The sequence below is a fragment of the Rhipicephalus microplus genome, chromosome 9 (assembly GCF_043290135.1).
Source record: "Rhipicephalus microplus isolate Deutch F79 chromosome 9, USDA_Rmic, whole genome shotgun sequence".
NCBI classification, from domain to species: Eukaryota; Metazoa; Arthropoda; class Arachnida; order Ixodida; family Ixodidae; genus Rhipicephalus; species Rhipicephalus microplus.
Genome location: NC_134708.1, coordinates 72,118,943 through 72,145,661, shown reverse-complemented (window position 1 = coordinate 72,145,661; position 26,719 = coordinate 72,118,943). Strand labels below are relative to the sequence as shown.

Genomic DNA, 26,719 nt, shown 5'->3' with positions numbered 1-26,719 from the left:
GAACCGTAGCGGCAAAAAGGACAAACTTTTGTTAACTTTCATATCTTGAATATATCTTATATTTTAGATTTTAGTATTTGTTAACTTTCATCCCTGCTACGTGGAACGCCTTGCTGTAGTTCATTTTTTTACACGTATTTGTCAATGTCGACAGATTCCTGATGAGAGTGTTTCCTGTATATCATTAGTTTCTCGCATACGACATAACAAATTGCGGTTTTAAAATTTTTAATGCAAAATTCTGACATTTGTACGACACTATACTTAAACTTTGAAGCTTATCACGACTCCATTCTACGAATTGCGCTCCATCTTCACATTAGGAGAGAGAAAGAGAGAGAAAAAAAAACAGCATTGCCAGAACAGCGGTACTTCAGCGGTCAAAAAGTGGCAGGTAAAAAGAGTGCTGTAAGGTAACACAAACAAGTTTACTCCCGAAAGAAAATTTTGCGTTGAAGTGTAATGCTCGGTGTTCAAGAAGGGCGCATTCGGATCATGTGATCTCTGCAGACATTATGATTATTATTATTTAGTTATATGTGAGAAAGATGGGAAGGTAGGCCAAATTAGAGCCGGTTATACACATAATCGTCATATTAGCATTGAAAACACACACAAAACAACAGAAACAAAAAATAAGAAGGAATAAGAAAACAAATAAGCAGAAGAGTTAAGCGCACTCACTATCGATACACCGTTTGAAGAATACCTCCATGGCCAGAGTCCAATACACGCATGGCTACACAGCTGACCATTGGTGTAATGCTTACACATACTTTTTGACGCACTCACGCAAAACATGTTTACCAGATATGTTCGTTAACAACGCAATATGATGAATACGAGCAACACTGTAAACTACAAACAGCTCGTTAAACAATTCTGCATTAAAAACCCCACGAGGAGAGCTTAGCGGCAATGTTCGATTGTCGCCGATTTGTAAACATGTTTTACACGAGATCACGGCCCCTGCACACACCGCTTATTGACCGCTGGGGTTCGCCAAAACTGCACCATACACCGAAAAGCCTAAACACGTGCTGAATTGCATTTCGTATGGATAGCAGTACTACACCTCATTCGGGCCGCTGAACGCAATAAGAGAGAGAGAGCTGGAGATGTTTGTCTGGCTTTTCACCTGACATGCTACGCCAGGTACTGGGTGATGACTATGATATATACAGTGATGAACACATGACACATAGAGTCACACACGTGAAGTGCATTATTTACAATGTTTCGTTCAAGCATGTGGCCCGAAAGAAAGCCAGAAGCAGCGCAGAGCTAAGTACACTAAACAATATTCCAGCAGCCACTGAAGTCGTGAAGGATGTGTTAGGTATTTCTTGATCTATTGCTTGATACGTAACGCTCGAAGTATCGATAATCTTTTCACCCTTCGCTCAAAACCTCCTGCTTCGTCTAAGGCTCGCAAAGAGCTTGTGAAACTAATCAAAGATGTATTGCACGACTTGCAGAGCGAAAAGTGTCTATAGGCAGCTGCGTTTAGGAAAGGCAATATCCACAACATGCAGTTCGCCAGAAACAAAGAAAAAAAAAAGAAGGAAAACACGTGCTTCTGTGTGTGTGTGTTTCAGTGGAAAACGGGGGGAGGGGAGGTCACCAAGTTGACAGGCGGATTAAAAGAACGACCGCATCAAAAGACACGGTTCAAATGTCAAACTCAAATGCTCCAGCCCATTGTATACGGAGACACGCCGATTCAGAATACACGCACAATAACCGCGTGCAGCATACAAGGTGGCAACAGGACACACTCGCCCGTACTGAAATAACGGGCAAAATTCGCTGCCAGAACTCAAGTGTGGAAATAAAAAAAAATTAAAGACACGCGGACGATAGCAAGAGATTTTTACACGTGAACATTTTTTTTTCGGCATTCTTTGGCGTATTTGTGTGTGTGTGTGTGTGGGGGGGGGGGGGGGGTGATTCTTTAGTACACGTTTTCGTCTTCTTATTTTACTTACGCAGAGCCGCCGGGGAAAATCGCAAAAACGTGTGGACATACAAAGATTTAGTCATGACAAAAACATAAACGCCTACGAAGCATCCGAGCATCTAAGTCTCACGTACGGAAGAAGCGAGGAGATTTCGCCGCCTTTCAAACCAGCGTTCCAGCATCTACAAGCGATCTCTCAGGCTAAAATTGTTTTCGTAAGGGCACATCCTAGTCAATTCTAGTACGCCAGAGGTGTCGATAAAGAAATCCAGTGGTTCGATGAAATATATTAGCGCATACGAAAGACGCGTCTCGTGAATACGGAGACCCGGGTGCATTGCGAAGCGCATCGAGTTAGGCATAAAGCGAGGAGAAAGTCCGTGGAAAGTCGGCGATAGGTACGCCGAAACGTGAAGCAGTCGAGCTTTAGCGTAAATCCTTACAGAACGGCTGTTCTAGTTAAGCAGGTATAGATTCGTTTACGGTCTTACAGCTAACACGGAACATTGGAGAAGTAACGCAGCCTCACTAGATTGCGTAGACTGACCAAATCGAAACCGCCGGTCAGCCCTCGCAAGCCGACGGTCGTGCCGGAGAGCAACCCTTTCCGATCGAGAAGCAGCGCTCATTACTCGAAGCCCGCACAACTCAGCCTGAGCTCGCGGTCCTATTGCATTCTTCCGTACATTGTTTGGAGTCCTCGAAATGAACCAGGTACTACAATATCGGTTACAATTTCAAGTGAAAACATCGCGAATAGACTACCGTCGCGTCGAAGTCATATCGTGCGGTTATACCTCCACTAAAACGGTTGGTTTGATGCAGTTGGTTGCGAATCTTTGGAGTCACAGGTTCTTTTTTTTTTTTTTTGATTGACGCTTGGTATCGACGAGCGTCCAATCCTTTCAAAGCACGGCGGCGATAGGTTCTATACATTCATTCAGTGTGTATAATTTCATCGTTTATTACGAATGTCGTTTGCCCGCAACGTTGGCAAATGAAGTGCGAGAGCCATCCCGAACAGTTGGAAGAGAGTGCGTCGACATCTCGGCAACGGCAGAAAAAAGTATACGCGGCCAAAAAAAAAATACAAAAAGAAAGAAATGCGCCGATAGTAGCGGGAACCGCGCGCGATCGGCGGCCACCACACCGACGGGTCTTGAGCGCCGCCGCACGTTTTCTGTAGCGCTATTGTAGCAACACTGCGCCTCCGCGACCAGTTGTGTCTAGTTGGCTGGCTGGACGTATAACACGTCCCGATGGAAAGCGGTCGGCCAAACGTAACGGGATGCGACTGATCAACCGGAAAGGGGGGGGTCGTCGGATCGCGGCTTGTTTTCAGCGCGCCGCCGACACGATCGGACTCGAGTGCGGCGCGGTGCGTGTGAGCGTGGCTGAGGCGAGAGGGAGCGCGGCGGCGTACAGCGCTGCTGTCGTCGGCGACTCGAACGCCGAGCTCGAGCGCCGGAGGGAGGCTTGGGGGAAAGCCACTGCGCCGCGGTTTTTCGTCTCGCGGATGGGGCTGCGTTCGCGCGCTGGCTGTGAATTCGGGGCCCGCGGGCCGGACCCAGGGCTCGCCGGCAAGCTCACTCACCTCTGGCCCCGTCCAGGTCAGGGCGGTCCGGGCTCGCAGCGCAGGCGGTCGGGCGCCATCGCTGGCACGGGTTTCACCCCCACCACTCCTCACCCTGACAGCTCGGTCGCCATGGTAACGCCCGCGGGGGAGCACAAAAACTGCGACGACGACGGCGACTCTCTCGCGGGCTCACGCGAGAACAGCTGTCGCCGCTGGCGCCGGCTAGCGGCGTCCAACGCGCTGACGCTAGCGCCGCCGCTACAACTTTCTTCGAAGGCGAGTGCCTTTGGCGGCCCGTTGTTTCGTTCCCTCCATCCGTGTTTGGTTTTTAGTGTCGTCGTGAGAGGTCGCTGAGCATTGTTAAGAACAGTGTTTCCAGACCTCCGCCCCGACCCGAGCCGGAGCCCGGGGCAGCCGGAACAGCTGGTTTCCGAGAACGCGAGTGTGATGTGCCGGTTTTCTCGCAATGACGCCATCGCGCGTGAAGTTTTGCAATTCGTTGCTTTTAAGCCTTTTGGTCCGGCACTACGCAGGTAACTTTTGTTTCTTTTTCGAGATTATTGCTTATAGCCAGCGGAGTAACGTAGTGTCGATGAAATCTTTCCAAGCATTGAATCGCGACACAATATTGTGTGTTTCGAGACAATGGTTTTAGTGAAAAAAAAAAAACAAGTGTGTACGGTCACTATAAACCAAGTTGTTTCTCGTGTTTATCACTTTTTTTCTGGGTAAAAAAGAAAACATCGCTTTCGAAGTTGGTGATGACGATGCTTCGTCGACATCTGCTGCCATTAAAATGCAGCAAAAAAGTATGTGCTCTTTACAAACAGCGACCTTTCGCCAGTGATGCCAAACAAAAATATGAGCAGTCATGGGACGCGAAGATGGAAGATGCCTGTCCGCCTCGGTGGAACAGTGGTTCTCGGCTGCTGAACCAAAGGTCGCGGGGTCGATCCCTACCGTGGCGGTCAAAATTTCCGCAGTCCTCCACTACGCCGTCCCTTTTAATCATATGGTACTTAAGGACGTTAAAACCTCAGATAACATTATTATACAAAAAAAAACAGTAAACCATAAAGTTTCAAACATGCAGTGACATTTTTTCTTTGCGTAAGGCTGTTATGAGCGATAGAATGTTATTTACAGATGCTGAATCCATGAATTTTTCGATGACCAACAAAAGTGAGTAAAAGATTGAAACTTCATGATTGATTGATTGATTAGTGGGGTTTAACGTCCCAAAACCACTATTTGATTATGAGAGACGCCGTAGTGGAGGGCTCCGGAAATTTTGACCACCTGAGGTTCTTTAACGTGCACCCAAATCTGAGTACACGGGCCTACAACATTTCCGCCTCCATCGGAAATGCAGCCGCCGCAGCCGAGATTTGATCCCGCGGCTTGCGGGTCAGCAGCCGAGTACCTTAGCCACTAGACCACCGTGGCGGGGCGGAATGAAACTTCATGTCAAATTGCTTACATCGAAATGTGCGAGGAACATGAGCCCGCGTTCGTGGAAATTGTCTTACGTAACGTTAGAGCGATGGATTGATGTGTGGTGTTTAACGTCCCAAAACAACCTTATGATTATGAGAGACGCCGTTGGGGAGGGCTCCATAAATTTCGACCAGCTGGGGTTCTTTTAACGTGCCCCAAATCTGAGCTCACGTGCCTACAACAGCGTTAGAGCGAACAGTTACAACAGGTAGAGCAGATACATTATTACCGAGGATGAAAAGCACTTCTCACAGACACACGTACTTCGTGTATTCGGATCCGCCCTTTCATATTCCCCCCCCCCCCCCTAGAAACTGAGCTAACTTGAGTGTTCCACGCACACCACCAACCAATGCATCGCTTCACCACGCCCTGTAAAGGGTGCACCGTTGCCTCGCCGTGGCGTAGTGCGGCAAAACCCACAACGCCAGGCAAAACATAAAGCACGGGCGGAAGCGGGCGGGGAACAAGGCGGCCGATCAGGAATCCGGAAGCGAGAGCGAATTGGGCGTCGCGTATAGCCAAGAAATCCGCCGAAATCGAGGCCTCCTACGCTCAATACTTGCTCCGTTCCCCGAAGGCTGCGGCTTTAGCGATCGGAAAAAAGTAAAAAAAAATAATAGAAAGATAGACATGGGTTTAGCGTAACCGGGTGCAGTGGATATGGCTCAGCTCTACGGGTGCGAGAAAGAAAAAAAGAAATGATAACTGAACACACCCGGCCCTTGCATCGCCGCCACACAGACGTTTGAAGACAGAAGATTACAAACAACGCCGTTTTACTTCTCGTTTGACAGGCGGGAAACACGCAGGAGCCCCTGTCACGGTGACGTAGATGCAGCTGCGCCTGTCAAAAGCGCGCGACAAAGCGGCGGGAGCACGCAGACTGACAGCGCGCTCACCCAAGAGTTTCATTGCGCGGGCAGCGCCCACAGCGACCTCTGTTGGCCGGAATCACTGCAGAGGGCGCGTCAAGATGGCGCCACTTGACAAGGCACGGCGAAAGCCATGACGCGGGGATTTCGAGATATGTTTCGGAGGAAGTTACCCCGATACTCGTTATTCACTGACCGGAAAGCTGGCGGTTCGGCTACGATAACTCGATACAGGCAAACTTCCTGTTTACGCAATACTTAAAAAAATAATACTTTCCCATCGTCCATCTAACGGCACAACGCCAGCTAATCAAAAAGAAGCTTTGCTGCATTATGTGCGGTGCTCCACAACCAGCCTCACAGCACTCCACAAGTCCGCGAAACAATGAGAGAGTCCATCCTGGTTAACGCACGTTAAGCATCACGAAAGTAGTTCAGCTTTGTCAGCAGGTGTAACTACAAAACAAGGTCGAAATAACGCCTGCAACGCAATTATTTTTAAAGAAAAAACAATAGAAAGAGTGTGGGGGCAAAGTTTTTTGTGGTCTGTATATACCGTATTTACATGCGTAAAACGAGCACTTTAATGCCATCCATCCTTATAACAACGGAACAATACAAAAACGGGGGCTACACTTTGTTTATTTGTTTGCTTACTTGTTTATTTATTTCCTTATTTGTTGATTCCCTAGTTTGTTTAAGGGACATCAAAAGAAACTAGATGTAATAAGATTACGCACGCATTAAACAAACTTGATGTTCACAGCACAATGCTTAGAAGTAATGTTCAGATTTGGTTGCACGTTAAAGAGCCACTCACCAGGCTCCCAAAACACACACACACACAAAAAAAGAGCGCAATATTCCCTCTTGATATTTTTCGTCCTTCTTGGCGCACTACTGTGACGCAGACAGTAGTTCCCTTGACGTCTACAGCATGCATGCTCTCGATTCGTTGATTCGCTTGGTGGCGCTAGCCACCGCCCGATCTAAAGGGTACAGCCATATTCATCCACCCATCAATATACGCGAAATATCACATGCTATTTGTCTCCTGCACTGCTTTGCCATGCACCCGCCGGTCCGTTTTACTTCGTCTCGTTTGAATGTCGTGCACAATCAACCGATGAAACTTCATTATGCGGCGATAAAAGCGTGCAGCCGAGAAGCGCGACATCCTGATAGGCTCTAGCGCTTAGTGCTGATATTAGGGAGTTATAGAATAGCGCACCGCGAGCCCTTGCGGTGCGGTCGCTGCCACTGCGCATGCGTCGTAACGCGAGCCACCGTTCGCGGCCCGCAGAAAATCCGAAGTAGCGTGCGGCGATCGCGACCCGCGAGGCCCGCGAAGTGCTAGTGTCGAGGCTATGTGTAGTTTTCGTGCATTTGAGTTTGCGGGACAGCTAAAGTCCATATAGATAGTTCAGGGGTAAACGGGAGGGGTAAACGTTATTCTAAAGCTCGTATTGTGCCCGCTATGCCCGTAGCGCCTGCAAACGTTATTCTAAAGCTCCCCGTTCTTCACGTGCATTGAAGAACTAAGGGGCGAGGATGATGCATCGTGTGTATGAAGGAGAGGAAAAAATCACCCTCTCGTCTTTCAACGCGGGGTGGTGCAGTGGCCGTCACCACCCTCAGGTAGTCGAAATTTCCGGACCCCTCCACTACGGCGTCTCTCATATTTATATGGTGGTTGTGGGACGTTACACCCCACATATCAATCAATCAATGCTTAGAAATAAGCATACAGCACCTCTGACATGCAGGGTTTAAAAGCTAGAACAAGGCAAAAAGCTGTCCAGCCTTCATAATGGGAAAATCAAATAACAAACAGTTTTTCTCGAAACTGCCCACGAAGCCCTATTATAAAATGCTGAAGCGCGCACGAAAATGCCAAGTGGTTGGCTGAGGCAGTTTCCTCGGGGAGGTTATTCCTCCGAACAAATGTTCGCGGAAGAATTGCGATTTAAACTGCTTCTATTCCCAAAACGAACTTTGGAACCTTTAAGGCGTGATTTGCGTAGGCGCCTATGCATTCTGTTGGAGGCATGTGAAACGCGAACAGGAAATTACCGAGCGCAATAGCTCCCTCAAGCGATGGCCCGAGACAACGTTAGTTACGCGGTCGTAAAATATTGCTTGGCCCCAATAGTGCGAGGCCAAATCTTGCCCGACATTCTCAACTTAGCGGCGCAAACAAATGTAAAATAACGTGTTTTAGTTAGTTTCTTCGTATTCAAACTGTCCACGACAGGGCGTCGGCTCAATTGGGTAGTTCAACAACGTAATTTTACGCGCGTATAACAAAACGTCTGGCCCCGCCGCAGTGGTCTACTGGCTAAGGTACTCGGCTGCTGACCCGCAGGTCGCAGGATCGAGTCCCGGCTGCGGTGGCTGCATTTCCGATGGAGGAGGAAATGTTGTAGGTCCGTGTGCTCAGATTTGGGTGCGCGTTAAAGAACCCCAGGTGGTGCGAAATTTCCGAAGCCCTCCACTACGGCGTCTCTCATAATGATATGGTGGTTTTGGGACGTTAAATACCCACATATCGATCATCAATCAACAAAACGTCGGCATCTGCTCGCTAAGTTCTCCACACACTACCTCGGTTCCCCTTGGAAAAATTCACCACCAATGCAAACCGAAAGCTTTTTCCAAGCCACTTCCGGAATCGTTGGTCACGTCTACTGCTGCTGCTGACATAAGTGACTTCAGGTAAGTTATACGCTGAATTCCGGTTTTCTGTTCAGGCATCTTCAGTGACTTCCGGTTGTATGCCAACTGACTGAGGAAGGCAGGCAGGCTCCAAGGCTGGTTTGGTCAGAAGTGATAGCTCGCATTGTGAAAATCATGCCCCCTAACAAAAGAGGGATCGACTTGGATGACACGCCAAGTGACGCGCATGCAATCTTGCAGGGTGAAGAGCGAAAATGCAAGCGATAATCGCTGCGTGCACATTCGAGGAGGACGTGGCGGATCACGCTGCGATTTACAATAACAGTCGCCAAATATTTCCTGACTTTATGTAGAATTTTTTTTTTTTGGCGGATAGCGAGTCGCGCGTGTACACAACTCTGGGTACGAATATAATACACATGTATATAAGTGCTGTACAAAAAGTAAGATCGATCGACAAAAACCAACTCACACATGCCAATCAAAACGAAACACGGGTAATGAAGAGCGGTGTTTACTACCACTCTGCTGGGTGAAAGAAAAGGCACTAGCCAGCAATAGCCATGTGCTAACCAATTCGATAGTATGCTGAAATACGGGGTACCTAAATTTTGTCAGATATATTTATTGTAATTATTTTCAGGTCATTGGCATAAAAGGTTCGTGCATGTCTTAAGAAAATGCAGGAAGCTAGCGCAAATGGTCGCACAAAGCTTGGTACGGCGAATCTGACTGGTCCTCGGGTCTTCCGGCTAACGCCAGTCACTTTCTTTCTAGCTATTTCTCTAGATCTCGAGTTTAATGTCTCTTTCTTTGATTTTCTGTCTTTCTCTTCCTGCCTTTTTTTTTTTGCCTTTCGTTCCGGTCGATAAGTGTCTGTATTTTTGTTTTTTGTGTCTCTCTTTGATTATCGTTCTTTTTATTCCACACTTTCTCCTCTCCTTCATTTTTCCATCCCACCCTTACTTCCCTCAGTTACCCATTTGCTATACTACACAAGTGCGTTGGTGTACAGTATGCGCTATGCTACGCTATGTAATAGCCTATACCTGGACAAGATTTGAGCAGTGGAATGTGCCCTGTTTCTCAGGCACATACCTATTGATGATGATGATAGTTTTTTGTGGTCCACCGTTTTACTTCAAGCTTTAACTGCAAATGGAAGGGAGAAAAAAAACTGCCGTGAACTTCGCAATCTTGCGTGACCACGGCATCCTGCGAAATCGCAGCTCCGAAAGCGTCGGCGAGGTCGCGTATTAATAGGAACGTCGGAGGGAAAGAAGCCTACAGATTGCATAAATATAGGATATAAGGCGCCCGGCAGCTACTATGGACGCCCAGTCAGGTAGGAGGAGTGCCCTCAAAGTGGAAACACTCGCGGCGCCCTCTACCGAGGGAGGCCGACCAGCTGATGCCGCATGCCTGCATTCGCTTCCTTGTCCATGGCGTGATCACGACTAGGTCGTCGTCTCGCGAGATCTCGCGCGATCAATGAACCGAGAGGCATCCACCGATCTGCGCCTGTACCGTGACACGCTCGAGTAAGCTTGACGGGTGAACGAGACGTTACGTTCGTCATTTAACAATATCTTACCACTATCCCTCGAGAGAAGGATATATATGCTTACTCGAAGCGCCACCTCAAGGGATGATACTTGATGCTTTTCGCGTTGCAGAAGTCGCAACCCGAAATGGTCTTCAAGCGTTCCTTGAAGTAGAGTTTCGAGTCGAGAAGCGTTTCTGAATACGGGCCTTCGTTTCGCTGGTTCGTGCCTACGGGGCAGATACATGGAGGCTTGTTGAAACAGTTCAATTTAAACTGAGGCCGCCGCAGCGAGTCGTTAATGCGATCGAGGAGTGACTTTCAGGCACAAGAAAAGAACAGAGTTGGTCAAAGAACGAAACGGTGTTCAGGACATCTTGGTCAAAATCAAGAAGAAAAAAAAAATCTACGCATCTCCACGAAGTGAATCATGGTGAGTGGGCGAAGCACTGAGCTCTCTTACCGGAAATCACTCGTGACGTTGCCCACTCGCGTACGTAAATGAGTGGCAACGCGTGTGTACAGCACAAAAAAAAAATATGTCTTAGCCGTTGAGCCACCGCTTTTCGCGCATTCAATTCACTTTGTTGTCGGCGCTGCCCTTTTGCCGCTGACCCCCGAGCTCTCATCTCCGTGTAGTGGCTTGCCGACTGTGAAGACGTTGAACCTCCGGAATAGCGCAGCTTGTTGTTGGTATTGCCGTTTTGCATCTTGATTTCAGCAGCGCACTGGGGGACGAGGACTAGGACTAAGAAGAAAAGAATGTGCACAACATGGATGCTGACTCGCAACTGAAACTGAATTACAACTGAAAGAAAAAAAGAACGTGCAAATATAAAAGTGAGAAAAAAAAACAGAACAGAAAACTGATAATCTCAGTGATCAACATATGCAGGTGGCGTTTAGGTGTTGGAATTCCGCATCACTTATACAGCGTGATAGAAGGTACATTGATACATTTTTATTCATTTCCTTCGGATGTAGAACGCTTCGATGACCTCTCTTGCTATCTGTTGTTTATGACGTGACAGTATTTTAGTGCTGGTGAAGAATCGAGTGCAACCGCAATGTTTAAATAGGCAGCGAGTGATAATGGCTTAGTGTTCGATTGTGATCGTTCATGCTCCCTAAAACGGATAATGAGGCATCTTCCGCTCTTTACATTTTTCCCGCATAATAAAGGATTTGTGTGATAAGATTAGTTTGCCGTTCCGGCGCCCGGGGGCGTCGATGTTGCACGGAAATAAATACGGCGCACATGACCAGCCAGTCAGTGCGGAACCCGCCAACGTACGTGAGTGTGATTCGGTCCAGCGACCGGCATGGCCCAGGACTATCCGGTTATCATAATTTGATAGACGATTGCCTCCTTACAATCAGTATATTGAAAAGTGTGTTTGATGCGGCGATTGCCGCAAACACTCAATTTTTCTCAGATTCGTGTGTCAGTGCTTTTCTGCACATTTGCGCACATGGAATCCAGATTATGTGGGGAGGGAAAAACTACGCCAACGCCGTAGCGTTAAGCCACGTTTTTCAAACCGTGAGCCACACGATGAGTACACGGAATGACTTTTTGGCTCTCGTAGCCCGTTATTGGTGGCCTCCAACCTGTGGACGATTTGGCTTGAAAAAGTTAGCGCATCTTTTCACAGGCTTGCGCAATCAAACCTGCATGCTTGCTTGAGTCTTTCCGCCTGTTCGCTGAAGCTGATTTGTGGCCCGTCCCTACAAGATTTCTGCAAGGCTGAGCAAACACATGACACGGATATGCTCCGTTTGATCAATTTATTTTTAAATGGTTTTTATGTGAAATCTAGTAATGACTTAAAGTGAACGAGGAATGATAGCGGCCTGATTTTCATAGTCAAGTTGATGAGTGCTCCAGTTCCCAGACTTGAAGTCAGATTTTCTGCCTACACATGTGTGTTGGCGCTATCATGCCCGTTAACTTGACGACCAACCAATGACTTATACATTCGAGTAATTTTTGAGCTTGTATCGTCATTCGTCGAGAGAAGAGAAATCAATCATTAGCTGAGTTTGAGAACTTATTGTGAATTCCTGGCCGCGTGCTGCGCTATAATATTTGGGACCCGTGTTCTCGGGAGCATCGACTACCGATCGGCAGCGTTTCTTGACCGTGCTCACAAAGTGTTGCAGGGCCCCTAAAAGGTACTTGAGCCAGTTGAACAAGTGGATTCGGTGCATGTGAGCAAATGAAAGCCCATATATGAATACTGGCAAAAGAACGCTGGCGTTGCAGAAGACACGCTATGGCATACGATTTCTACACAGTGCCGCGACAGAGGGCGTTCCTCGTGGTGTGATTATATGCTGTTATGTATGCATACACTGTGAAAGGCTCGCATAGCGGTGCGACAAGAAGATGTTGATGCACGATCAGTGTCACAGTACTCTATCGAAAGTGTTATGTAAATGAGAAACATGTGCTGAAACATGCAGGGTGACGACGTTGGATGAATTGGCTTCTCTCAAGCCTTTTTAAACCTACACCATGCTTCAGACTGGCTGCTTGTATTTTACCCTTCTGTACTTGCTCTGTGTAACCCTATTTGAGTAATGAAAGGTAATAAAGAAAGAAAGAGCCACGCTATGGCCATTTGGCGCGGTCATCAGCCCGTTCAGGTGCAAAGCGTGGCTACAATATATACGTAACTGGCGGCCGTAATGGTGGCCCGACGCTGACTAACAACTGCGTACCATGATCATCATCATCCTCATCAGCCTGACTACGTCCACTGCAGGACAAAGGCCTCTCCCATGTTCTGCCAGTTACCGGTCCTGTGCTTGCTGCTGCCAACTTATACCCGCAAACATCTTAATCTCATCTGCCCACCAAACTTTCTCTCTCCCCCTAACCCGCTTGCCTTCTCTTGGAATCCCGTCAGTTACCCTTAATGACCAGCGGTTATCCTGTCTACGCGCTACATGCCCGGCCCATGTCCATTTCCTCTTCTTTATTTGAACTATGATATCCTTAACCCCCTTTTGTCCCCTAATCCACTCTGCTCTCTTCTTGTCTCTTAAGGTTACACCTACCGTTTTTCTTTCCATTGCTCGCTGCATCGTCCTCAACTTAGCTGAACCCTCTTTGTAAGTCTCCACGTTCCTGCTCTGTAGCTAAGTACCGGCAAGGTACAGCTGTTATATATCTTCCTCTTGAGGGATAGTGGTAATCTACCTGTTGAGGGTGCTTGCCAAATGTGCTCCACCCCATTGTTATTATTCTAGTTACTTCAATCTCGTGGTTTGGCTCCGCGGTTATTACCTGCCCTAAGTCGACAGTCTTTTACAACTTCAAATGCACTGTTACCTAGGTAATAGTGCACTAATTAATTAGGTAATAGTGCACTGCGTACCGGTGGTCGGCAAATGGGCTTGCAAAAACCAAGCACAGCCTGAACCAGGCGGCTGCGTTTGGGTCATCGTCTATTTAACTGGCTGTGGGATTCGATCCACTTTTACGCCTATCCCCCCCCCCTTTTTTTTTTGCTTGGGGATGGACATTTTGTACCTGCGAACTCTTCCGTATTTAGAGAAATGATCCCATTTGTGCGGGCACAGCCGCAAATCTTTCGATAAGTAACCGTGGTACCTCCGTGAAACACCAATCCACGAGCCCGGTCAGTCGCGGTCCAGCGGCTTCCACTTCACTAACATGTCCCCCCCCCCCATTCGTTCCACTGCTATCCTCTTTCAAGACAGCCTATTCAGTTACTCTCTCCTCTATTCAAACCCGCCGCACAAGTGGCTGCATCAAACCTCCTATACTCATCATTGGCGACTTTAATTGCGCTTATGTGGACTGAGCTTATAGGTGCACCAACCGCAAGGGCAGAGTCTCACACAATGAAGCGCTGATGCACCATTTCACATTTTTAATGATTTCAACCTGCCTACTCGGATTGTTAATAGTGTCACTGGCGATTCTAGTCCACACCCTACGCTTGGCATAAATATCGCTGACCTGCACTGGTAACGAACGCAAACTCCACTCCACTACCTAATTCGCATAGCAGGGAATTATCAACATCGGCGCAAATTCCCCGTTACGCACGTTGATCGGGGACAGCTCCGCGAATCCAGGCAAGCGCGGACAAAGCAGGCCCTTCTCGAGTTTGACTCCTGAGAAATGCAGTGGCAGGAGGACATTCGTCAGTACACCCGAACGCTAAAGATACAATGCTTAAAATCCCCGTTATCGACGGTATAAGCTCATCCATCTCCTGGAAGCTCATGACAACATTACGCAAGGGTGGAAAACTCAAAATTCGGCGTATTGCAAGTCGTTTCACCGATTTTTAGGGGGCGAGACACCTCAAGACCGCACAGCGTCTCTCCATCCATAGACCGCAGCCCGGCGTTTGCAGCGCATGTAGAAACCGAAACAGATATGAACCGGTAAAATGCTGTTAAAGGGGCTCTGAAATACTTTTTCAAGTAACCATGGAGTGAATTTACTAAAATAGCTTACTGCCTCAGGATTTCAAAGACGCAAAAACTTCAAGAATCCGTACAGTATAGACGGGCAGAGTTACGAAGAATTGTCGCACGTTGCAATCGCGTTTTCTCTTCTCTCGTCCCGACGAAAGCGCTGTAAGCTAAGCAGGGAGGGATGGCAGGGGCAAAGAAAATACGTCACGCGCCTCGTGACCTTGAGCTCTTTTTTTTTGTTCATAGAATACGCGGCCTTTTCCGTGTGATCGCGCATGCACGCGTGGACAAGTCGTGGCCTCCCGCGGCGATCCCTGTAACGACCGAGCGAGCCATGTTCGAATCAGCTAATGGCTGATGGCCTTCTACGCACGATTTTCGATCGTCTCCTGTCGTTTCTCGAGAGAAGAGAAAGCAATTTTCAGATGACTTTGATAATAATTATTGTGAACTCTAGGTCACGTGCTGCGCTATAATATTTGGCTTGCGTGTTCTCGGGAGCCTCTACTACCAATCGGCAGCGTTTTCTTACCATGCTCAAAAAGTACTGCAGGGCCTTTCTAAACAGAACAAACGAGATGAAAAACCATAACACCGCAAAAACACTGACATTTGACAACACATCAGCATATGGCAGAACAAAAAGATTAACAAGAAGAAATTAAAAAGGCTGTTGGGTAGAACGAAATAGATGGCCACGATCCACCCTCCGATGCACACTGCTTCGACCAGTGGTCAGCATTCAATTTGTGTATTTTTTTTTAATTACTGGCGTACAGACAGTGAAAATATAGAGAACATTATAATGCCATATGCAACGAAAGCACTGTCTTCTTTACAAGCCCATGCTCGCCTTCTTTTTTATTATTGACGCGATATGCAGCCTCACAGTGGAAGAAAGAATGCGATTCTAGTGATATGCAGCCTCGGTGCGAAAGAAAGAAAGGAAGAATGAAGAGGAGGCGGAAGGGTTGAAGGCTGGGCGTGGTGTTCATTCGGACGGCCAGCCATCGTTCAGACAGGTGGCTTATAAGAGAGGACGGTCGATATCCCAGGCAGTGGAGCGCGCGGTCTCATCCCGACCCTTTCTCACCGAAGGGCCTCGTCGGGGTTAAAGCCTCAATCTGCGCACCGCGCGAGGGCTCGGAACACCGAGATCGACGATCCGTGACCACCGCCACAGAGCCCCGTGGTCATTTCGCCGTCGACGCCCCCCACCCCTTCCCTCCCATTAACGGTGGTTCTGCAAAACGACCCCGTTCCATTTATCCACACGCGGCCCATCCTCGAATAATCCCGAACCGCTTACGATGCCATCTGGCGGCTAGAAAAAAAAATGGCCATGTATGTACGTGCTTTGCTGCAAATATAATCGAAATGCGATAAATTCTTGATTTATTGATTAATTGGTATGTGGGGTTTAACGTCCCAAAACCACCACATGATTATGAGAGACGCCTTAGTAGAGGGGGTTCGGAAATTTCGACCGTCGGGGGTTCTTTAACGTGCACCCAAATCCGAGAATACGGGCGTACAGCATTTCCGCCTTCATCGAAAATGAAGCCGCTGCAGCCGGGATTCGATCCCGCGACCTGCGGGTCAGCAGGTCGCGGAGTACCTTAGCCACTAGACCACCGCGGCGGGGCGAACGCAGCCACCTATTCAAGATGGCTGGTCAGCAAGTGCTTAAATTTTGGCCGGGTGGCCGAAATCGTTTGACAAAGACAGACAGAAACACAGGCAGACCGAAATTTCAGCGTTCAAATATCCCAAGACACACTATCGTCTAAAAAAAAAAAAAAAAAAAAAGCGAGCGGTAGAGGGATTGCGATGTCCGTTGCATTACTTGCGCCCTCTGTTCGGCGCAATCGGAGGTAGGGCTAACCAAACTGCCAGGAGCGACGAAAAAAAAAAAAAGTGTGTGAGAGGCGTTTCAAAGCTAACGTGGCATGGGGCCAGTATTAGGTGATTTGCAGGTATACAGGTAACGCGTGCGAAATCACGGCACTGTGTGGTGTTGATTTTGCACGCAGTGTATTGAAACGCACCGAATTAAGTCTACCGCGGTGGTTTAATAACTATGGGGCTGCTGCGATGCTGTAAGCGCGAGGGCGAGGGTTCGAATACCGGCCACAGTCTACAGACAGGAGTAAACGAAGATCATTTGATGATGATGATGACCTCGTATAGATGGCACTCACCCACAAAGGCGGATGAGCTTTAGAGATCAAAACTTTCAATAAATAAAGATGCTTAATGATCAAGCAGTTAAGCCACTTGTGTTTCCTGGCAGAAATAACTGCCAATTACAAATTAAGAACCAGAGCAAGAGAGGGCCGACTAACACTGTAATTGTTTTGTTATTTTGATCAAGTGTCAAACACAATAGAGCACAAATACCTGTGGCAGTAACCTAATGAAGTGCCACCAAGTGATAATTTCACTGTAACATTTACTACTATTCCTAACTTGTGCAATGGGGCTTCTAGGAATATTTTTCTCTGATAAGAACAGCGATGACAGAATAAAAAAAATCTTTTTGTTTGTTTCAGTTTCGTTGCAAAATATGCACAACGGGGATGCCTTCAGACCAGCTTTGTTCCCTGTGACTACCCTCCTCCTCTTTTTCAGTTGTGGAACTGCACAGGGCAATCTGGTGTAACTTCTATATGGCGAGATACACACCACTTTTTATTCTAGCAATACCTTAAGTGCTCGAAATCTTTAACTTTATCTAATGATAATTTACCTATTTCACATTGCAAGCAACCGTTTCTAAACCTTAATGATGTCGCATGGGCCACATCTGGTAAAACTGGGACAATGGGTCAACTCAGGGATACTGTGTCTAAAGAGTCCGCAGTTTCGTTCAATTATAATCCACAGTGACTGGGTACCCACAGCAAATGCAGTCTTTGTACGTCTTTTGGTATCGAATGACGAAACGTATTCATCAGCTCGGCATTTGCTGCCGCAGAAAGTTCAGTACATACTGATAGCGAATCTGTGGTGATCACTGCTGATGATTCGCTTGAGGGCATTTTGCGTAGGGTTAGAACAATAGCCAATAATTATGCAATGAATGCAGTGGTATAATCTGGGAGTCGAATCGAAAAGGACCAGTCAAGAGAGGAAGAGAAAATGCCAACTCCAGTCTTTTCTTTTGACAGAGATGCGTCAGTCGCAATGATATTGCTTATCTCTAGGTGAGCTAGATAATCGGCTAACTGGTCCTTTGAATACATATGCGGCAATTTTTCCGCGTTATGAGGAAATGTACATTCAAATTGCATGCTATAAACATTGACTCTAGTTTACCTATTGGGCCAATATGTTTAATTTTTACATTCAGCTGCTCCAGCATCGCTTGTGCAAGTATGATATGGGGGGGGGGGGGGGGTGTATTCACGACCAATCTGTTTCGAAGAATACGAGCTTTTTTTTGGGAGGGGGGGGGGGGGGACAAAGCTTGTTTTCTCCCGTTTTTCTTCCTCTCAACATAAAGAGTAGGGGAAAAAAACGACAAGGAATGTTTACCCCGTAAAACGCTAATAATTTAATGTATAAGCCGCACCCATGTTGGGTTGGGTGGTTTTACTTTAACAACCTCAACATACAGGCACCTGTTTATCCGATGTTTGCAAAATGTTCGATTCTGTTAGTGGATGGCATGCATATTGTTAACGGTGGCCCTTATTTTATACACGTGTTAGTCGCATGGGTAGCATTCTCTTTAAAGAGGCACGTTTATTCTTCTTAATAGAGTCGCATGGGCTCCCTTCAGAAAGTCAACGTAACAAAAAAAAAGCCATTGGTACTTTTTAAAATGCATGCAACTCTCACGTGTATAAAAGAAGGTTGAAATGACACCTTTTTTTTTTACAGTGTTTGTTGCACCATTGTACGGAAACGTAGCGTCATCATGGATCGCGTAATCTATAACGTGGTGTGCAGAATACATCATCGAATTAAAAAAAAACGCCATGAAGGATGTTCCTGGTTGCGTTCTCATCTATAAAAAAATGAAGAAAGAAGTACTGGCTTTGAAAGTCATCTCGGATGTTTGCGAATACTGTTAATGAACACCACAGTGAGTGTGCAGAACTACAGTGTACTAGTACACAGTAGCAGAACTTCGTAATTAGGTGCCGCCTTTTTTTGAGTAACTAGCTCTCTGAATGCGTTTTTCGGTGTCAAAGCCAGCACAGCGTCCGGTTGGAGTTTCATCTCGTGTTCATCAGAAGGGCGGAATAAAGGCACGCCGCAACTTATAGGCTTATTTTTGCGGTAATTCTGCCAGCAGCTTTTCTCTGCAAGTGAACGGTTTTTGCTCTCGCTATATCGGTCATATAAGTGCAATGGAACGACCAATATGGTCATGGTGGGGTATTCTCGGCATGACATGCGTGAAAAAAACATGTCATGCTATTCGAATACAATGAGTTGTAATTAATGTCATGCACTAATGACACGGGATAAAAAATAATAGCACAGCTTGCGATGCCCATTTTATGCAGTTTGTGGTGCTCACTCCAGGCTGGTTCTGGCTGGGCTGTAATTTAATCCTAAAACCTTTTTCTCACACTCTGCTATATACTATACTTGATCAATTTGTGGGCTTAACCAAAACCACCATACGAATACGAGACACGCCGTAGTGGAGGGCTCCAGAAAGTTCGACCACCTGTGGTTCTTTAACGTGCACCCAAATCTGAGCACACGGTCCCTGCTATACTACTATACAATACTATACTACAATATACAAAATTATGCTCACTCTAGCCAAGAAATTTATTTCGCCAAGAATTTCTCTCTTTTTTCCATCTTTATCCCCTCTCTCTCCTTCTTGCTCTATCTCTCTCGCTACTCGTTGTGTCCCCCGCAGGAGTTATTACATCACATTCCGGAGAAATGGGCGCACGTTTCCTGGGAACGAAACAAAAGTTGACAATCAAGAAGAGAGCACCTGCCGGTTTATGATGATGCTAATTTTTCGTGTGCGACGCACGACAAAATAAGAGCACGACCAGCTGTGCTGTAGAAATTACTTGCACGTATGTGTTACAAAAATCGGAAACGCTTCGCAACACTCCCCAATAGTGTACTATCATGTGTTTTACGTCACTGCCTTTAGAGCTAGCGTCTGTTTATGCAACGAAGACACACACTCTGTCGGTCTAACAGGCCATTTTCCTCGCAGACGGAGCGCCTCGCCACCGCAGAATACCGTGAATCTATTCTATAGAAGCTGATGATGATGATATGATATGTGGGGTTTAACGTCCCAAAACCACCATTTGATTATGAGAGACGCCGTAGTGGAGGGCTCCGGAAATTTCGACCACCTGGGGTTCTTTAACGTGCACCCAAATCTGAGCATACGGGCCTACAACATTTCCGCCTCCATCGGAAATGCAGCCGCCGCAGCCGGGATCGAACCCGTGACCTGCGGGTCAGCAGCCGAGTACTTTAGCCACTAGACCACATCGGCGGGGCTATTCTATAGAAGCGGCCTTCCACAACGGTTGCATCCGAGCATAACTATACAAGGTGCTAAGGTTTCATGTCTATCATCTGCGAGAAACCACGGGGCCAAACTCACCGTTCTGCATCTTCCCGGTGCGGAAGTGGGCCGCGAACCCGGGTCGCCGTCGTCCAGGATGGTACTGCACGCCCTGTCGCGGCTGTAACTGGTGCAGTTTCGCGGGAGAACCCCGAGGAAAGGCCGTGGCCTCAGCCGATGCTCGCAAGCTAACATGGCGGCCACGCCGGTGACGAACCGCAAGGCACCGGACACGACACTCTCCGTGTAACGCAGCGACAGACGCCGCCGACTCCCGTTCGAACCAGAATCGCGACACGAAATCGAAGGGCTAAGAGCAACGCGCACAGGACGTCGCAGCGAGAGAGTCCTCTGGCAATGTTGTCTTTCGTTTTCGTCTTCCGGAAAATCTTTCCCTTGTCGACAGTCCGGCTTCGTTGACTGCGTTGATCGATGAACGGACGCTTCGGGGTCGCGAATGAAGCTAGCCGTTCCAAAGTCCACTGTCTTCGATTGAGGCTGAGACGAAGACCTCGCCCTCTTGCGGGAACCCTTCCTACGACGGGACGTCGAAGTCGCGGCGCCTTTTTTCTCGGGGTTCCTTTCGACGCGCGGTTCCTCACTTTCCGTTGTAAGCGTCACTGTAAGTTCAGCGCGCACTGCGTGCGAACAAGACGCCTTTTGGCAACGCAGTTCTTCTGTAGCATCAGTCTCGGTCTGATCGACGTGCACCAAAGCTGCCCGAGCTAGTTCTCCAGCCGTTGGTTCTGTCTGGCAGGTTTCCGTATCAGGCGCTTGCTCCGGCTTTCTCGGGCTGCGTCTTGAACCACGTTTTGACGACTTTCGGCGCCTTTTCTTCTGTCCTACACAAGACTGCTTCCTCGGAGGACGCACTGGCGGTTCCGGAGACGTCGTCGAAGTGAACGAGTTGTTTCTGCGCGGCACGTCTGCTCCAGCAACCTCGTTGTGGTCCTGTCTGTGAGAACAGCGCTCAAATCTCTCAGAGTCCTTCTTCGCGTCGTTCGAACTGTGTTCCTTCTTGACTTCAAGCGCCGGTGCTTTTGTCGCGTTCGTAGAGCAACGCACATAACGCGTATCGTTCTGTTGCGGAGGTTGATCGGAAAGGCAAGCGAGTGGCTGGGTGGGCGGAAGCTTCTTCCGTCGGCGCCCCCGTTTCTTCTGTGCTTCCTCGTCCAGTTTAGCCGTCGTCTTGCCTGAATAAAGCGAGGAAAACTGCGGACTGGTTGGACGATGCCACACGTTACGCTGCGGTGACGGCAGAAGTGATCGAGGTAGGAGGCTTGTACGAAGCGCGCGGGTAAGCCGCAAGAACCACACTTTTCCCTTGTGCTGATCTTTGTTTACTCTCAATTAGCCGTCGCTTTGATCGCCAATGCGATGCACCAAACTTTCTAACACAAAGCGTTTCAGTGAAATGACCGGAAGCGAGCAGTAGAGACTTCAAGATACTTGCATATTGCGCAATACCACCACGCGGCAAAGCCTCCGAGTTAGTCAACACGGACCTTCAGGAAGCTGCGACGAGGCGCGAAAGGTGAAGCGGTGCGGGTTACGGAAAGTAATAATGAGACATATAACTAAAGAACTCGGGAAGACCCACAACAACACGTGATAACGGAACGCGACACGGGCGCCGTTAGATATGTCAACACGACCGCGGGTACGTCCCACCTCAAGTCGGACACTGTCTTCTTGACGACGCAGAGCCAAGAATAAACAAAAAGCGTGATACCGACAAGCAGACGCTGGTCGCCTTCTTGCATTGGGACATGCGACGGGCTCCGGCGAAACGGGGGTCAACTCAAGTAAGCGAGAACCCCGCTATCACGGGATCAGTGGCGGAAGACGACAGGCCTCGCGTAGCGTCACTGTTGTTTCGTCGCGAACGAAGTCCGAGACGAGGAACGAACTTCCACGCATCGGTTGAGGGATTGAAGGCCACCGGCGATACGGAGAAGCCCATCTTCGCGTCCAACAAACCCGCCCACCACCGAGAAGTGTCGTCGTATCTCTCGAGGAAGGCACGCGCACCCCGCCGGCGAAACGGAAACCAGCCGCCGCCGACGACCGAGCTCTGGCGGCTGATAAAAGCTGTGCGTGACGTTGGTTGGGCCCCAGCGAGGATGTTTGAAAGGCCGGAACGGATGTGCTGCGGTTTTGCTTCGCCCCCAGATGATATTGCTCGCTGGTTCACACGCGCGTTCGGTTTTGCGTTTGTATAATTGGTTGCGTGAGATCGGAGAACAGTCGAGAGAGATGGGAGTGGTGTCCGTGGTGGCTAAGGTACTCGGCTGCTGATCCGCGGGTCGCGGTATCGAATTCCGGCGTCGGCGGCTGCATTTTCGACGAAGGCGAAAATGCTGTAGGCCCGTGGTGGTGGAAAGAACCCCAGGTGGTCGAAAACTTCGGCGCCCTCCACTACGGCGTCTCTCATAATCGTGTGCTGGTTTCGGGATGCTGTGACTTGAGAAATTCGCGAACAGCTGATGTCACGCGCGCGCGCAGTGCGGACCATGCCAATAGGCGGCTAAAGGAGAGTGTCAATGCTGTTATTCCTTATCAGATTTAATATCCACGGCAGAACTAATCATTTCTATCAGCTTGTAGTGAAATTAAGCACTAACATACACATGATACGTACCAGTCAATGTTTTCGGCGCGGGTGGAGGTTGCTGGTTGGGACGCGCGTTCTTGTGCCTCATCATCGGCACTGACCTCGTCTTTGGTCTTCACTCAGTCGCGATCGGCTCGAACATGCACGAGTGTTCAGTGAACTCGTTGCGACTGCCAGAGCCCACAGCAACTACCCGCCAATTTCGACAAGCAAAAAGAATAGACAAACCACTGACAACTCTGCATTGCCTGTTGGCATGCGTCGTCAGCTGTCTTTACGTTCCCGCCAATGACGTCTCGGAGCTTCGACCAATCACAGGCGGCGGCGAGACTAGCGATGCCACCCAAGACATCTGTCGCTCGTTTTCGGCAAAACAAAGTTATCTTTGTTGGTTTATGCGAATTTTCGACATGTTTTTGAGGTTTGCCTCACGAAATTACCTAACACTGCACCATAAACTCGTTTTTTAAAGTGTTTGAGTGTCCCTTCAGAGGCATTCATTCGCGTTGCCAGACACAGCTCTGTCTCAGTATCTAATTCAAGACGTTTGCTGTTGCAAGTTGTGGAGCTCACGACACAAACACGAGACATGTGCACTGGGTTCTGAACTTTATTTCATGACTTCGTGCAGGGGAGCAGCTCAAGGAGTCTGACCATTCGACTACCAGTGATGCTGATGGCGCTGCCACTACACAAAGTAACAAACAAAAATGACGCAATCACGTTCTCTCGCTAAAGTGAAGCCCACCTCTTGTAAGTGGTGCTTATGTTCACTATACTCAATAGGAGTGCTGAAGTGTTGCTGCACCATTGGTTATACCAAAAATCGCGTCATATCAGTTAAAAAGGTGCAGCACAAGTAAAGAGAAAAACATTGGCAACATGCTCGAGCATGGCATATAAAACAATTCAAACACTCCAAAATATGCAAAAAAAAGAAAACACAAAAACACAGGACAAGTGTGCGCGCAGCTCACTCATAAGAACTTAGAAGCCGGCTTCTACATCAGGTACTGTTCCCACCATCAATCAGTATGCGCGCTCACTCATGCAGAGCTTGTTGAACTTATCAGCCAATCTCATCATCTTATCATTTTATCAGCCAATTCTCAGCACTATTAATAATCACAACGAACAGCACGTTCTCGTGACATCCGGCCTGGTTCGAAAATAAAATACCAGCGATCAGCGAAAAAAAAATAGCAAGAAAAGGGGGAGGGGGGGAAACACGTGTTGTACTGGACCTACAATTTCAGTTGGCTGAAGTGACATGCGTACAAGGGAAAACAGTGAACAGTTGCCAGGCTTGTAACGGTCCGTGTAAATGCTTGGGACATTTAGCCGATTCCGAAAGTCTATAAGCTCTTGGCGCTGGCCTTACTTCGGCACAATAAATGTATACAAATTAAAGCGCCAGTGACTTCGCGCGAACGCGGAAAAGACACATAAAAACTTCTGTATCCCAGTCCAACATGGTCCGCGCCACACCGCAACTAAAACGCGAACTGCGTCTACCAAGTTCGTTCGTTCGTAAGAGAGCGCAAAAAGAAAGAAAAAGAAGTCTGCACTGGGCTACAACGACGCATTAACATCATCTAACATCGTCTTCACTTCTGGAGAGCTTCCACAAATTCCTTTCCACTCAGAATACTGCGCAATTTTCAACATGTTCGAGCAGCCACAAGGACGTGTATCACTTGTTCGTAGACTGTCACACCACACAGACGCCACTGAAACAGGAGCTCCATTCACAAGATTCACAGTGATCTTTTTCACTTGCCATACTATTAGGTTCGTGTCAACGTGCTATAGTATTAGACCCGTGAGGCGGAAATGAAAGCCCTTGAACGCTGCTTTGAAGATACAAACAAACGATATGAATATTCGCAGACACATATCGCAACTCTGCATCGTACTTGTTTGGCGCCAGGCTATCGCCAGCTCTGTCAGAACGAACAACATTTCAGCTTGAACCTATAGAAATGGCAAAACTATACACTTTTAAGCGAGTAAAAACAAAGCTTCTACGCCTGTTTACATTTGAATAAAAATAAACAGACATAATTCGGGAGTACACTCCCATAACTTGCACGTGTGTCAGCGGTAGCCTTCGACACCCGTCTATCACGCGACGAAAACTCTAGCAGTGGACGGCATGCTGAACCTCCCAGCTCGGGCCTTGAAGTTAGGAAATGTCCGGCAGGCAGGGCCAAACTATCGGCTTAAGGTGGGCGGCGTCTCCAACGTCCAGATTGGTGTGGACCTAAAGGCCTGACCACACGTACAACGCAGCGCGCGTATTTCTGACGCGGCAACGGGCGCTCTCTCTGGGCACGTGGGCTACGCGAATCCGCTCTCTCTCTCTCTCCATATGGGAGAGGTCTCGACGCCGCGCCAAAAAGACACGCGTTGACGCGCTTCGACGGGTACGTGGGGTCAGGCCTTTAGGCCCACAGCATTCTGGACGCTCGGGACGCCGCCCGCCCGCCTTGGACGGCGCTGCTACGGGTCCTCTCTGTAACTCTTAAATGTTTTTGACTGGTTCCTTCATTCTTTCCGGAACTCTTGGGTCGGCACCAGGACAATGTTTACTGCAACCTGCGAGACATGGATGAGAAAAAAGAAGAGTCGCTGAGAATGGAGACTCAAAGTCGGTGCTAAATAACTTACACTGAAATACTCCGAAACATGATTTTCATTCACGAAACGGTAAAATGTTCACACTGCCGGAGGAGAAAAAAAAGTCTCAACATTTCGCTTTTTATACAGCAGCTATCTATGGATATGTTCTGGTCAGAGTTTACAGGTGTTATTGAGCTAAGAAGCAAATAATCACCACAAAAGAAGCGGCATTTCAATAAATGTTCCCATCCTTGAAAACACTTTCAGTAAAATTTGAAAAATGTCATTCAAATACGAAGCGGGGTTGAAAAAATCACTTTAGGTATTTTGTATGACAAAAATATGCGAACAAATGTGCCTTAATTTGGTTGAATACACGTTTACCAGTGCATGACTAACGTTACTCATTGATCCCCTCAATCTATGTCTGACTTCCAACACCTAAATTGGCAAACACGCTATGACTGCTAACGCAGCAACAGTGAACGTGATTACGCCTAAAATAATTATATTAGTTTGCTAAAATGTAATTACTTCCCCTCACCAAAAAAAAACAAAAAACAAATCGCGACAAGTGACTGGAAAACTCTACAAATGATTCGACGAAAAAAAAGAGGTCTGAATCCGCTTGTTATAAGCGGAACTGCCCAATCTGTTCCTGGCAGATAGCGTCTGCGGACAAAACGACGCATAGGACATTTTTCGGTGCCGCTCACCACCGCCAATGTTTCATTCACGAGTGTCGCGACACTCAGCGGCGGCACCAATCGTTGTGCTCCTTCACGTCGTGACGCAGAGGTCTCGCCAGCGCTGCTAAACCCTGACCAGACGTGGTGGTAGTGGTAGTGGTTAGAAGGAAGAGGAAAAAGGCACCTAATTTCTGTCTGCCTTCAGGCGACACGGCGCAGTGCCTTATAGGGGTGGGGGGGGGGGAGGAGGGATAAAAAGAATAGAAGGAAAATAGATGAAGAAATAGACAGGCAAGCAGCGGTAAAAAGAAGGAGATAGGAAAGTGGGGATCCGGTCGAAGCAGTCCAAGGGTGGGGCGCCACAATGCGAGAGCTGCACGGCGTCAGGAGACCGTGGAGGGCAAACCAGTCGGCGGGAGCTACGCTGGCGTCGGAGATCGCGAGGGCACAACCGTCCAGCTTGAAATCCTGCGAGCGAATCCCCCAGACGTACGAGTTGCAGCGTGTCTGTGATGCTGCGCCTCCCCCTCTCCCAACGAAGAGAGAGGGCGCGCTCCTTCGCGTGGCCACACGCACCCTCTCTCTTCAAGGAAAGGGGTCTCGGCACCACGTCAGAAAGCCACACACGCGGCGACGCCTACGTGCG

At 48.2% G+C, this 26,719-nt stretch overlaps 2 protein-coding genes across 5 annotated transcripts in view; both read right to left on the bottom strand.

Moving 5' to 3' along the window:
* Nucleotides 1-22,227, bottom strand: part of LOC119163244 (uncharacterized) — a 176,140-nt gene extending 153,913 nt beyond the window's left edge. For 2 of the 4 annotated variants that reach the window (XM_075873816.1, XM_075873815.1), the window contains exon 1: nt 20,188-21,498. In XM_075873816.1, coding sequence (XP_075729931.1) covers nt 20,188-20,343 — 156 coding nt within the window. In that variant the 5' untranslated portion in view covers nt 20,344-21,498. Of the gene's footprint in view, nt 1-3,554; nt 4,173-20,187 lie in introns of those variants that run through there. The other 2 variants (XM_075873817.1, XM_075873818.1) reach the window with 2 other exon arrangements.
* Nucleotides 22,228-25,235: 3,008 nt separating this feature from the next.
* Nucleotides 25,236-26,719, bottom strand: part of Atg17 (autophagy-related 17) — an 89,591-nt gene continuing 88,107 nt past the window's right edge. Inside the window, exon 28 of the mRNA XM_075873813.1 lies at nt 25,236-25,360. The gene's annotated coding sequence lies outside the window, so the exon portion shown is untranslated. The remainder of the gene's footprint in view (nt 25,361-26,719) is intronic.